General features: G+C 37.4%; 1 protein-coding gene and 1 long non-coding RNA gene across 6 annotated transcripts; one reads left to right on the top strand and one right to left on the bottom strand.

Annotated features, from left to right (window-relative positions):
- Positions 1–1,107: 1,107 nt before the first annotated feature.
- LOC127360322 (butyrophilin subfamily 1 member A1-like) lies at positions 1,108–13,663 on the bottom strand. Of its 5 annotated transcripts, none has more exons than XM_051394712.1 (6): positions 13,364–13,657; positions 10,611–10,707; positions 8,762–8,847; positions 1,826–2,093; positions 1,370–1,651; positions 1,108–1,259 (listed from the first exon to the last, which is right to left on the bottom strand). In XM_051394712.1, the coding sequence occupies exons 2-6, from the start codon at positions 10,696–10,698 to the stop codon at positions 1,123–1,125; spliced, it is 861 nt and encodes a 286-aa protein (XP_051250672.1). In that variant the 5' UTR covers positions 10,699–10,707; positions 13,364–13,657; the 3' UTR covers positions 1,108–1,122. The 5 variants fall into 5 exon arrangements, with proteins under 5 accessions (XP_051250672.1, XP_051250673.1, XP_051250671.1 ...); XM_051394709.1 differs by lacking the exons at positions 1,108–1,259; positions 1,370–1,651; positions 1,826–2,093 and adding exons at positions 3,756–4,722; positions 5,073–5,165; positions 5,261–5,542 and having other exon boundaries at positions 8,494–8,847; positions 13,364–13,650; XM_051394713.1 differs by lacking the exon at positions 8,762–8,847 and having other exon boundaries at positions 1,826–2,179; positions 13,364–13,663.
- Positions 1,998–8,810, top strand: LOC127360324 (uncharacterized). The gene is made up of 2 exons (XR_007883602.1): positions 1,998–2,044; positions 8,713–8,810. It is a non-coding gene; the product is annotated as an uncharacterized LOC127360324 (long non-coding RNA).
- Positions 13,664–13,973: the final 310 nt, after the last annotated feature.

Raw genomic sequence — 13,973 nt, 5'->3', positions numbered from 1 at the left:
CCTACAGTTCAAGAGCTTCTCCCTCTGTGGATCATCAGGGCATCAAAACACATTAGTATATTCAAAAGACACATTTTTAATGTCATACAGAAGATCTCTCCAGTTAGAGTTGAACCTGATTCATGTTTCTATCATCATATCGTTTTGTAGTTATTCATGAACAATAATGCTGTAAGAATTATTACTTTAAAATAAACACATCAGTAAAGGTTATTAAGTATTTTATTAATCATGTACAAAGTATACGACTAAACTAATGGAACTAGCAATACTGAGATCAATCAGAATAACAACAACAATAAAATATAGTAAACAAAGATTTCAGTAGTTGTTATGTTTAGTATAGTTATATATATTCTATATATAATATGTAGTATATGTCATTATATAGTATCTCACCATAATGACAGTGTAATTTGCAATGTCTCTCTCAGATTACATTCAGTCAATAATAATGTTCATTAATACAATGAGGAGATAAACAACAACAAGAAAATACTGGCAAACAGAAACTGTGTGTACTCAATATGTATGACAAGATATTGATTTGTCATCAAATTCTCTCAAGGAGAAGGAAGTACTTGAGTGGCAGCCATGATAAGAGTTGTTCTCTAAATACAAATTACCAAAATGATCAAGTGGTTATGAAGTTGTGGTCCTATTTGAAGCACTTAGTACATAAACATTATTATAAGATGCTAAAATTATTATATTACATTATATGGACAATTTACAGGTTTTGCTGGAATGTGCAAAAGATCACAGTATTAAGTATAAAGAATATTATATCACATAGACTGAAAACAAAGTCAGAATGGATAGATTGTAAACTAGGAAGACAAACAACATCATCATTCTCTGTCAGCGTGATGGTAGAGCAGGAAAAGATAGAGAATATCCTCCAGTGTCACAATGATTTCCTCCTCGTTCTCGGTCACTACAGGAGGTTTTTAGTCCGTCGTTCAACGCTGCGTCTCTCTGTGTTTTAAAGTGTCTTCAGTGTTATTTCCTGCTGCTGATGTTTCCTCTGTCTGTGATCTCTGAACTCTGTCCAGTTGCTCTCTCTGGTCCTCCTCATTTCAGACTGTTTGCTTAGTTACTGTTGTTATGCCTGTATGTATGTCAATAAAGAGCTCTGACAGTAACTTGGTATAAAAAAGGAAAATAAATATGTGACTTACATATTATCAGAGGGATAATGAGCAGCACAATAATGCAAAGAAGATTGACGATGATCCGAATCCGATCAGACGACTGAACTGTGAATAAATCAGATGAAAAGATAGAAGAGAGAACAGAATGACATTATTGAATCAAACTAGAGCTCAACAGTGACAATATGTTTAATATATTTAGAGCTCTTTATAACCTGGAACATAGATGTGTGTCTCTCTGGTCTGGTTGATGTCCTTCTGTTGGACTCTACAGGTGAAGTTGTTGCTGTGTCTCTTCTCCACAGTCACTCTGCTGCTGACAGTATAGAGGTCATCAGGACCTCTGACTGTCTCTGTAGGTCCAGCAGAGAGGAGGTTTCCCTCACCGTCCAGCCAGACCACCTCAGGCTCTGGATACCAGCCTTTAGACTCACACTGTAGAACTACTCTTCTACTGTTATTGGAGACAACCTCTATGATGGGAGTGGAGACGACACCTGATGAGAAGAGAGGAGGAATATCAAACAGTGGATTCAGATCCAACAAATAACTTACAGCACTGTTTTCTTTGTGTCTTATCATGGCTGCTTACTTCTAATATAAAGTTACATTACTGATCTTTGCAGTCAGCAGAAATGTGTAATTCATCATCTTCAGAAAGTCTGACTTACCAACAGTGAGTTGGATGGAAGCTTCCTTCAACATTGATTCAAGGAAGCAAAAGTATTTTCCTGCATCAGAGATTTTCACTCTGAAGATTTTCATGGAGACGTTTCCATTCTGCAGTTCATCCACAAACAGTCTCGTTCTGAGATAATAAGATGGATTTTGGGTTTCGTACACCAGTCGTCCATTATAGTGAACATGGATGTACTTTGGGTCTAAACCAGGTCTGGTCCACACCACTGTCTCAGAACTGGCACTGATTGGAGGATCAAGGTGACATGGTAGAATGACATCATCACCAGCCAGGGCTACGATTGGTTGATGTGAACAAATCAACTCTGACTGCTCTGCAACGCAAACTAAAGAACAAACAAGAAACAGTAGTATAGTTATAATACATGTCATCAGACTGAATGGATTCATTTTTACTTTCTAAAAGTAAGAAAACATTTAATAAAACTGCATCAAAAACAAAGACAATCGACCGCTAACATCATTTGGATGGCAGTCCTGTATCAGTAAAATAATACTCGACTGCTCAATAAAAATTTAAGTTTTATTAAGTACACAACTAAGACGTTAGGTGAGGAAATGCTTTGAGAGAAGTGAGTAATTTGTAATGAATTCTTCCACATGCTGGTGACTATAAGACTTGTCTAAACTGTATGTCTTTCATCTCAGTGGGATGTGTAGTGTACCCCCTCCTCTGTGGTTCATACAGCCCTGACTATGAGAAATCAAATCCCCATTTTTACACCAACATTAATTAAAAACCACATAAACAGATTTTGGTCTCTGTGGCTAAACTTTAAAGATACTGTTGTCTTCTTCTTTATTTGGTTCATTGGTTGAATCTCTTCATGTTTTTCTGTTTACAATATTATCTATTACCTTATCTACGTATGTTCATTTTAACTGTTTATAGTATTTTTTGATTTCTTTGTATTCTGAGCACTTGATGTTTCAAAATGTCACTTATAAATGTATATATATATTATATATGAAAGAAACTCGACTTTATTTCCTCCTCCTGAAGTTTTCTCTGTTGGTCTGCACTCTCTCTGTCTTCCCCAGTTGCTCTCTGGTTCTCAGTCCTCATATTAGTGATGGTCAGTGTTCCTGCACTGCAGTATTTGTTACACTGATCCCAGCCTCCTCTGTAACAGCACCCAGAACAACCAGTAAGAGTCACCAGTTCACTGACAAACACATACACATGGGAACAACAGTTGTGCTGAATGGTGCCGAACCAAAACAGACGACAAGATATCAGCACATGTTCAGCTGTCCATATTTACCACAGTGGTAACTGAGGGCTGAATCACAACAAATATCAACCTTAGAGTTGCTTTAAAGACAGCCTGTGGTGTTTCTGACCTCTGTAAGTGCTGTGAAACAATGTCTTCATCAGTGGCTCTCTGTTTGTGTTACCTTGTGATCTACAGGTGGCAGCAAACGCAGCAATGGACCTGCAAAGGCAGGAAGACGATTGAACTGTTGTCTGTGTAGAATAAAACTCCACAGGACACCTTTCAGGTTTTTTTCCAGTCAATGTTGATTTTAATCTGACTTTACATTGTTAAGTGTTCATGAATTGTTTTACTTTGTCTTCTTTCTGTTGTATCATGGCTGCTTACTTCTAATACAAAGTCCTCATAGTTTCTGAACCTGGAGACGTGAGAGCAGCACACATTATAGGAGCATGAAGAGGAAGATGCAGTGACACTAATATTGAACCTTTATTTATCAGCAGGGGGCGCACTAACCTTTCTTTCTAGTATCAGAGAGCTTAAAGTGAGTGTAAAGGTTTCTGTTCAATAAGGAGTCACCCTGTGTTTTATTACATTGTTAAATTACTTTAAAGGTTCCAGATGTAAAGTCAGATAGTGTCTGAATTACTGACAATGTTGAAAATGACCACAATGACATAATAAATGAGAGTATGATCTATTGATAGTTTTAATAGTGTTGAGTACAGTAAAGCTTTAATTTGACTTACAGACAGCAGTTAATGAATTATAAATACAGAAAAGTGCAGAAAGAAATACTAAAATGTGAACAGAGGTTAATGCCAAGATCAGTATTTTCATTGTCACTAAAACCAGAAACTAAAGGAGCATCCTGTCACATCCACAGCTCCTTACAGGACAAATCTCAACCAGCACACAGTGTAAGGAGAACAATGCAGACTTTTCTTTTGTAGATAAACTCATAAAATGAACTCATACAGCTCGAGTAAAGAAACATGTAGTGAACAGTTCTGAGTTTAAACAGATGAGAATGGATGATGATGGACAAAGTCACAGCCTTTTGTACACAACCTGTTGACATTTTACTTTACTTTAAGTGCTAAAGTGGGAACTTTGATACAATCCATGAAATGAAAGCAGGAATCTTCAGTCACAGCTCATATCTTAGACTGGACACCAACATCATTAAGATCTCACTTCTTCACTGTGTGTCTGCAGCCTTTTCACTGGCTCAAAGACAACACCTGCTCACATAGACTGAAAACAAAGTCACAATGGATAGATTGTAAACTAGGAAGACAAACAACATCATCATTCTCTGTCAGTGTGATGGTAGAGCAGGAAAAGATGGAGAATATCCTCCAGTGTCACAATGATTTCCTCCTCGTTCTCGGTCACTACAGGAGGTTTTTAGTCCACGTCGTTCAACGCTGCGTCTCTCTGTGTTTTAAAGTGTCTTCAGTGTTATTTCCTGCTGATGTTTCCTCTGTCTGTGATCTCTGAACTCTGTCCAGCTGCTTACAATCCCATCAGCATTCTGTTTCTTCATCACTGTTGGATTTCTTGGAATCACAAACGCTGCCTCTTTTACATCCTGCTGTTCATCCATCTCTGCCTCTGTGAAATTACTTTGTCCTGGATCCTCTTTATGCCTGTGAACCAACAGAAACAGGAAAGTGTTGAAGTTGTTGTGTTCATGTGTTTTTGTCTAATCAATGAATGAGTGTTAAAGTGAGAAAACTACACAAGCAGAACAAAAATATGATAATTGAACTGGAATATTTTTAACATCACAGTGACTTTCATAAACAGAACATTTCCAAATGAGAGAAAGCTTTTGAAAGCAACACATTTTCTTTTATTTCCTCCATTTTCCCCAAATTTCCTGCAGTGAAGATCATTTCAGACTGTTTGCTTAGTTACTGTTGTTATGCCTGTATGTATGTCAATAAAGAGCTCTGACAGTAACTTGGAATAAAAAAGGAAAATAAATATGACTTACATATTATCAGCATGATAATGATGAACAGCACAAAAATGCAAACAGGAGTGCCGATGATCAGAATCCAATCAGACTGAACTGTGAATGAATAATCTGAAAAGATAGAAGAGAGAACAGAATGACATTATTGAATCAAACTAGAGCTCAACAGTGACAATATGTTTAATATATTTAGAGCTCTTTATAACCTGGAACATAGATGTGTGTCTCTCTGGTCTGGTTGATGTCCTTCTGTTGGACTCTACAGGTGAAGTTGTTGCTGTGTCTCTTCTCCACAGTCACTCTGCTGCTGACAGTATAGAGGTCATCAGGACCTCTGACTGTCTCTGTAGGTCCAGCAGAGAGGAGGTTTCCCTCACCGTCCAGCCAGACCACCTCAGGCTCTGGATACCAGCCTTTAGACTCACACTGTAAAACCTTACTGCTGTTGTTATTGGAGACAACCTCTATGATGGGAGTGGAGACGACACCTGATGAGAAGAGAGGAGGAATTTTAAGATCAAACTTGTATCAAAGTTTAAATATATTATAAAAAGTTTGCAACTTAACATTTTCCACCAAAACATCTTTGAACTCTTTGAATGAACAAACCTGTTGAATGTATTTATACATGTTGCTTCATCAAGATCATCACGATCAACTGTTATTATGTGCAATTTAAAATTGTGTAGTATTTAGCAGTGAGATTGCAGATTGCAACCAACTGAACCCACTGACTCAACCACACATGAAGGAAAAACTATGGTGGCCACGAAAAATATGAAAGTCTGTATCTACAGCAAGTGTTTAGTTTGTCCCTTTGGGCTACTGTAGAAAGATGGTGGTTTAATATGATTGCCTCCATGGCAATATTAAAGGCTCATTATAAAGTAACAACAATTCTTAATTCTTCAGGAGATTGTAAACTTATCAAACAGAGTTTAATTCCACTTCTGTAGAGATCCATAACTCTCACACACTGGACCTTTGAATGCACCCTGTGGTGTTTCTGACCTCTGTAAGTGCTGTGAAACAGTGTTTTTATCAGTGGGTCTTTATTTGCTTTATCTTGTGCAGGTAACACAATGAACAACTGGGGAGGGTCCCAGTGATCTGGAAGACTTCATGTCTCATCCCGGTTCCTAAGAAAAAACACCCCAAGGAGCCGGGTGACTTCAGACCAGTAGCACTGTCGTCACACATTATGAAGACCTTTGAAGGGCTGCTGCTGCATGTCCTTAGACCCCAGGTCCACCACGCACAAGATCCACTGCAGTTTGGATGTCAGGAGAAGGTGGGCGTGGAGGATGCCATCCTCTATCTCCTCCATAGGGCCCACTCTCATCTGGACAAGGAGAGCGGCGCTGTGAGAATTGCGTTTTTGTGCTGCAGACACTGTGGTCAGCAGCATCGGAGCACCACAGGGGACCGTGCTCTCCCCCGTCCTCTTCACCTTGAACACATCTGAATTCCAGTATAACTCTGGGCTCTGCCACATGCAGAAATACTCGGACGACGCTGCGATAGTTGGCTGTATCAAGGATGGATGGAAGGGGGAGTACAGGAGCCTGGTCGAGGACTTTGTGAGGTGGTGCAGGTCCAACCATCTGCAGCTGAACACCTCCAAGACCAAGGAGATGGTGGTGGACTTCAGAAGGAAGAAACCACATTTCCAACCCGTGTCCATCAAGGGGGTCGATGGAGGTGGTCAGGACCTATAAATATCTGGGGCTGCAGCTGGACAACAAGCTGGACTGGACAGCAAATATGTACGCTTTACGCAGGAAAGGGCAGAGCCGTCTGTACTTCCTGAGAAGGCTGGGGTCCTTCAACATCTGCAAAAAACTACTGCAGATGTTTTACCAGTCTGTGGTGGCCAGCATGCTCTTTTATGCTGTGGTCTGCTGGTGAGGAAGCAGCAAGAAGAGAGACGCCGGTCGACTGGACAGACTGGTGAGGAGAGCTGGCTCAGTGGTGGACACAGAGCTGGACTCTCTGGTGACAGTGGAAGAGAAGGACCCTGGACAAACTGCTGTCCATACAACACCCAGCACCCTCTGCACGACACCTTCACTAGGCAGAGGAGTGTGTTCAGTGGCAGACTGCTGTCCCAGTCGAGCTCCAACAGACTCAAAAACTCTTTCGTCCCCCTGGCCATCAGACTGTACAACAGCTCTCAGTAAAGGCAGGGAGGACAATAGATAATAGACAATGGACAATTTCTATCTGTATTTTGCACATCCATTTGCACTGTTTTACTTACTTACTTCCATTTGCACTGTTCGCACCATTTATTGTAGCTACTGTTAATTTTATATATTATATATATATCTATATATATAATACTTTCTATTTTATCTTCTATTTTATTTTTAATTCTATTCTTAAGGTTAGGGATTTTAATTTTAGTCTAATGTATGTTTAATGTATGTTTTGTATTTTGTATGCTACTGGATACTTGAATTTCCCTCAGGTTGAATAAAGTATCTATCTATCTCACATCTATCTATCTATCTATCTATCTATCTATCTATCTACCTAACAATGTGACCTACAGGTGGCAGTAATGAGCCAAATAAACACTGCACTGGAGCAGCAAAGACAGGAAGAATATTGCTGGTGACTAAACATGCTCTCCATAATACAGCTTTCAACATAATTGTTAGACTTGAAGGAAACACACAAAGTACTTTGATAAGAAACACTGAATGTTAACAGAAATGTTTCTTTCTAATAAAACTCCACAGGAAACATTTAATGTTTCTTCCAGTCAATGTTGATTTTACTCTGACTTTATATTTTAAAGTCTTCATCTTCTGCCTGTTTGACTTTGTTTTCTTTGTGTCTTATCATGGCTGCTTACTTCTAATATAAAGTTACATTACTGATCTTTGCAGTCAGCAGAAATGTGTGTTGCTGCCATTTTGCATGTATTTTTTGTTATTATTGTAAAAACACTGGGCGAGTCAGAAAAGGAAGCATTGTCTGGAAAATGCCCATGGAGATATGAAGCCAAGGTGGAGCATGAAATGTTGAAAGGTTCATTAGGTCAGAGTTTGTCTGCCATCATTCTTTTCAGTCAGAAGGAAAGATCCCACAGTGAAACTGAAGCAGTGATATCTGAGAGGTTTGGAGTAAAAAGGAAAAGCAGCATTTACAGGCTGGATCCGATTCTACAAGATGGGTTGATCAGAGTTAGATTTTTATTCTTATGGATGCATTATTTGTTTATTCTTTGTGATTGAAATAGGTGAGCAGTTTTTGGCCGTGTAGCCATACACGTTCTGGTATTTTGTTATAAGATAATAAAGCTTTTTGCAAAATGAAGAAGTGGTCTGTGTGGAGAACACACGTCCAACTAGTTTGACTCAGTCTATCAATCTCATCAGTAGCAACAGTCACCACAATGTGTAATTCATCATCTTCAGAAAGTCTGACTTACCAACAGTGAGTTGGATGGAAGCTTCCTTCAACATTGGTTCAAGGAAGCAAAAGTATTTTCCTGCATCAGAGATTTTCACTTTGAAGATTTTCATGGAGACGTTTCCATTCTGCAGTTCATCCACAAACAGTCTCGTTCTGTTATTGTAAGATGGATTTTGAGTTTCAAACATCAGTCGTCCATCTTGGTGAAAATGGATGTACTTTGGATCTAAACCAGGTCTGGTCCACTCCACTGTCTCAGAACTGGCACTGATTGGAGGATCAAGGTAACATGGTAGAATGACATCATCACCAGCCAGGGCTACGATTGGTTGATGTGAACAAATCAACTCTGACTGCTCTGCAACGCAAACTAAAGAACAAACAAGAAACAGTAGTATAGTTATAATACATGTCATCAGACTGAATGGATTCATTTTTACTTTCTAAAAGTAAGAAAACATTTAATAAAACTGCATCAAAAACAAAGACAGTCGACCGCTGGAGCCTCAGAGTCTGTATCTGACTCACACTCATCACAGTTTGAGCTTCAAGCACAAATATCAGACAGCATCATGAAGTGTAAAGTTTAAAAAAAATTCTGGCTGGGGAAGTGTTTTTGTCCTCTTTCTAATTCTTATATGTCTAACTCAACAACTCACAGAGAGTGTGAATAAAATGTGACTCTACCATCATTTGAATGGCAGTCGTGTATCAGGGAGTACAGGAACAAGATAAGATTAACTTTATTGATCCCACACTGGAGAAATTCACTTGTTACAGCAGCTCCAGATACAACACAGGACTTACAGGTTTTCTCCATTGGTTTGGCTCATTTCTCGAAACAGAAATTTCATTCTCAAAACTCTAAGATCATTTGGCAAAACAGTCTTACAGTTCAGCACAACAGTAAGACAGTAGTTAACTTGCAAAAGCGCATATCTCTCCCAAAACAGTTCACTCGTGTCAAAACTAAATTTCTTTCTCATATAAATAGCACTGCAAGTCAAAATGTTTAGATGTTTTGTCACTATGGCAGAGGACCATATCCCTCATGTCCACCTCTCAGTCTTAGCCCAGTCCTTCATTCACAGTGGTTACTGTACTAGTTTCTTTGTCTAGCTAACAGAATACAATTGTGTATAAAACTGAAACAATAAAAATAAAAAAACAGGATTTTAGGGGAAGAGTAGCCTCTAAGGTTTGACATCACACATTGCACTCACACTGCCAAGGAAAGGTAGCCATTTGTATTCACACACATAAAGTAACCTCCATATCGGAGTAAAAAGAAAATGTATAAAGCATAAATATATAAACACATACATAAACAAAAACAAGGAAAATTATATGTAGCCTACAGTGCTGTAAATAAATACAGTATATGGTATTCATGGTATTATGTTGATATGATTATGTTGACTAATTTTGACAATTGAACAGATTATTGTGCATGTGATGACTTATAGAATGAAATGATGCTGACATGTTTTGGAGAGAACAACCATTAGACTGAGAATCAATCAATCAGTTTAGATCAACAGGATCTATTCACTTGGAAAATGTGCTAAATGTGGGCTAACTGTACTTAATCATTCTCAAAGATGTACTAAGACATTTGCAATGTGATGAAATCAATGAGAAATATAATTCTGTTGTGAACAATTGCCAAGTGGTCTGGAGGTTTGTCCATGTTGTTTTGAGAATGTAATTTCTGTTTCAAGAAATGAGCCAAACCAATGGAGAAAAATATAATAATAATAATAATAATAATAATAATAATAATAATAATAATAATAATAATAATAATAAAATGAAATACAAATTTAATAACAAAATAAAATAGAAAAATTAAAGTTATAAAGAAAAAAGTAGAATAACAGTTATATGTACACTATATACAGCTTTTTCTACAGATGTGGATATTGCACAGGTTACAGCAGGAGGTAGTGGCATGGTGTAAAAATAAATGTGCATGTAGGAAATTGTGTAAAAACTGTACAGTACTGGCACACCTACACACACACACCTACACACACACACACACCTACACACACACACACACACACACACACACACACACACACACACACACACACTCAATGTGTTACTGGACTGTTTCTATGTGTAAATTACCTGTTAAACACTGTGTTAGAAGAATGATGAAAACCCTGCAGGTCCTGAAGGACAGTCCATCACAGAGCTCTGTCTTTGGATACAGCATTGTAGAGTCCTGAATATAAAGAAAGACACAAACCTTTAGTCTGCTTGTTTAAAATAAATAAATAAAAGTCTTTACTAAGTGGAAAATGAGGTTGAACAGGGTAGAAACTGTAGAGCTGATTTTAGTTTTTCTTTCACTGTCTCTCTTATTTCTGTCTCGGTGTATCAGTGCCTCTGTGTTCAGCTCCTTCTCTGCTCTGACTTCCTGTCACTGACTAAACCACAAACCAGGTTGTTGTACGTACATGCACACAGATGTTCTGGTGCAAAGTGTGATCTGTTTTTTCCGTTCGTCCTCTGCTGTTCCTCACTAACAGATATAACTGTTAACAAAGTGGCACGTTGTCTGACCACAGATGTTCTTGTGCAAACCAGTGAAATATGCCTGAAGTTATGTGGTATACACTTTTTCTTTTCTTCTCCTCCTGTACAGTCTGTTTGTATATCTGAAGACATTTTGTCTGTTTTAAGAATATCAATGTTTGAATTTTCGGATAAAAAGATTTGTCCAATGAGCATCACTTCAGGAAAAAGTGATCAATAACTCTTTAATGTTTGTTTGTATTACAGTTTTTCTCCATTGGTTTGGCTCATTTCTTGAAACAGAAATTACATTCTCAAAACAACATGGACAAAACTCCAAACCACTTGGCAATTGTTCACAACAGAATTGTATTTCTCATTTATTTCATCACATTGCAAATGTCTTAGTACATCTTTGAGAATGATTAAGTACAGTTAGCCCACATTTAGCACATTTTCCAAGTTGATCTAAACTGATTAATTGATTCTCAGTCTAATGGTTGTTCTCTCCAAAACATGTCAGCATCATTTCATTCTATAAGTCATCACCTGCACAATAATCTGTTCAATTGTCAAAATTAGTCAACATAATCATATCAACATAATACCATGAATACCATATACTGTCTTTATTTACAGCACTGTAGGCTACATATAATTTTCCTTGTTTTTGTTTATGTGTTTATATATTTATGCTTTATACATTTTCTTTTTACTCTGATATGGAGGTTATTTTATGTGTGTGAATAAAAATGGCTACCTTTCCTTGGCAGTGTGAGTGCAATGTGTGATGTCAAACCTTAGAGGCTACTCTTCCCCTAAAATCCTGTTTTTTTATTTTTATTGTTTCAGTTTTATACACAATTGTATTCTGTTAGCTAGACAAAGACACTAGTACAGTAACTAAGACTGAGAGGTGGACATGAGGGATATGGTCCTCTGCCATAGTGACAAAACATCTAAACATTTTGACTTGCAGTGCTCACACAATGCCAAAGGGATGATGCATTTTATATGTATTATATATATTATATATTTTAGTTTTGACACGAGTGAACTGTTTTTGGAGAGATATGGGCTTTTGCAAGTGAGCTGTGGTGTTGTGCTGAACTGTAAGACTGTTTTGCCAAATGATCTTAGAGTTTTGAGAATGTAATTTCTGTTTCGAGAAATAGTAATTGGGCCCTTTGTTGATCTGTATTGAGCCAGAACTATATCTCACAGAACCAGTTTGGATTATCTGGTGCTAATATGGTGTTAAAATGCACTAGAATACAGGAAATGGCTTCTACTTAATTGAAAATGTTCTGGGGGAAGACCCCATCAACATCAGTCTGCCCACCGAATGGCTATTATTTATTTCTCTGTTCTGCAGTATTCTGTGTGTTACTGTCAGTTCACCAGCAACAGTTGAAAAGGGAGCTCACAAGTTTTTTTTTTTTACCCCTTTTTTTTGAAATATATTAAAAAAAAAAAAAAAAATAAAAAAAAAAATATAAAAAAAAAACCAAAACCAAAAAAAAAAGATAAAAAAAAGGCCTGAAAGGGGGCCTAGGGGCCCCCCAAATCCCCCTCTGCATCCAAGAGAAGTCAGCAGTTAAATTCAAATTTATGTACACCATGTCTTATAATGTACTGGAAGTGTGCACTATTATCTGAAACAGTATCGGATCGGGACTCAGCTGATAATCAATATAAAAAGACTCGGACCGGAACATCCCTATTAAATATTAATCACTGATACAGTATTCTTATTGATTTTAAACATTTTCATCACATTTAAGAAGGCGACTGTGACACTGTAGAACAGAAATATGAGATAATTATTTACGAAATGCGAATATTTCCTTTCTAAACACTAAAATACTGAGAGTTTGTAAAACTAAATATTGATTTGATGTATGTTTCTATATATAAGTATACAATAAATCATATTTCTTATTGAAAAGAACTGTAACATTTATCCTTTAACTGTTAATAGTACTTCATCCTGAAAGTAGATTATTGATTAAATGAGTAAAATACTGATTAAGGACTATGTATTTTGTGGCAGTGCTTCATTTACTGACTGTTAGAGTTCTTCCTCCTCCACTGTTGGAGGATAAAAACATATTTAATCTTTCACTTCATCATCTTTAAGAGTTCAAAGCTTTCAATAAAAGGTTTATAAAATAAATGATAACAATATAAAAATACAGACTCAGTGTCTACGTAACAGTGTGAGTCCACTTTATATAGATTATAATGATATCACAATAAACAACACAGAGAGTTTGTCCATAAAATAATAGTCAAAGAATTAAATGATAACAAATCCAACATTTAACATTCAAGTTTTACTTTAAAAAGAAACTCTGACTTACAGCGTGATGGATGCAAACTCTCCACTGTGATGTTGTTCTGTTCTCACACTGACAGGAAGGAAAGTACCTGCACTTAAAATGTCACACAACCTCAACCTCAACCTCAGTTTATCTCCGCCTCTCTGAGTCTGTGAGAATGTGTCACTGTTGGTCTCTAAAGAGTTTCTCATAAGTTCAGTCAGTATTATTGAATGTAACTGAACACTGACTGAATGACTAATAATCCGACTGTTAGAGTAGTTTTCATATAAAGTTTAGTCCTGTTCATACTGTGTTTACAGACATTACAACTTCTTCCTGCACAGAAACAAATTTAGATTTGAAAGAAGACTGTCTTCTTCCTCATGACTCTTGTAGCTGCATTGATAAACTCAGAGTTCACTGAACCAGTTAACAACCAGCTTTATGAGACCACTTATCAGGATCACCATGTGAAGACAGGTACCCCAAAGAGAGCCACACTGAGTTCAACTTCCTCTGTAAGACAAGGTCCCAGAGAGGCCATTTTAGTGAAGTTACCAACACAAAAAAAACAAGTTGAGGTCTAGTCACACCTCCTATTTCAGTGTTTGTCAGTGTTTGTCAGTGGAGGTCATATACGGTCCCTGAC

Source organism: Dicentrarchus labrax, unplaced genomic scaffold (genome assembly GCF_905237075.1).
Source record: "Dicentrarchus labrax unplaced genomic scaffold, dlabrax2021, whole genome shotgun sequence".
NCBI classification, from domain to species: domain Eukaryota; kingdom Metazoa; phylum Chordata; class Actinopteri; family Moronidae; genus Dicentrarchus; species Dicentrarchus labrax.
This window is presented reverse-complemented; position numbering and strand designations above follow the sequence as displayed.

Bases quoted from the DNA above. Each gene is read 5' to 3' on its own strand.
- LOC127360322 (XM_051394709.1), bottom strand. From the start codon at position 10,698: ATGCTGTATCCAAAGACAGAGCTCTGTGATGGACTGTCCTTCAGGACC. The intron at 8,848-10,610 runs GTAATTTACACA...TTTGTTCTTTAG, and splicing joins TCTAACACAGTGTTTAACAG to TTTGCGTTGCAGAGCAGTCA. The intron at 5,543-8,493 runs GTAAGTCAGACT...TCTTCTCATCAG, and splicing joins TTCCATCCAACTCACTGTTG to GTGTCGTCTCCACTCCCATC.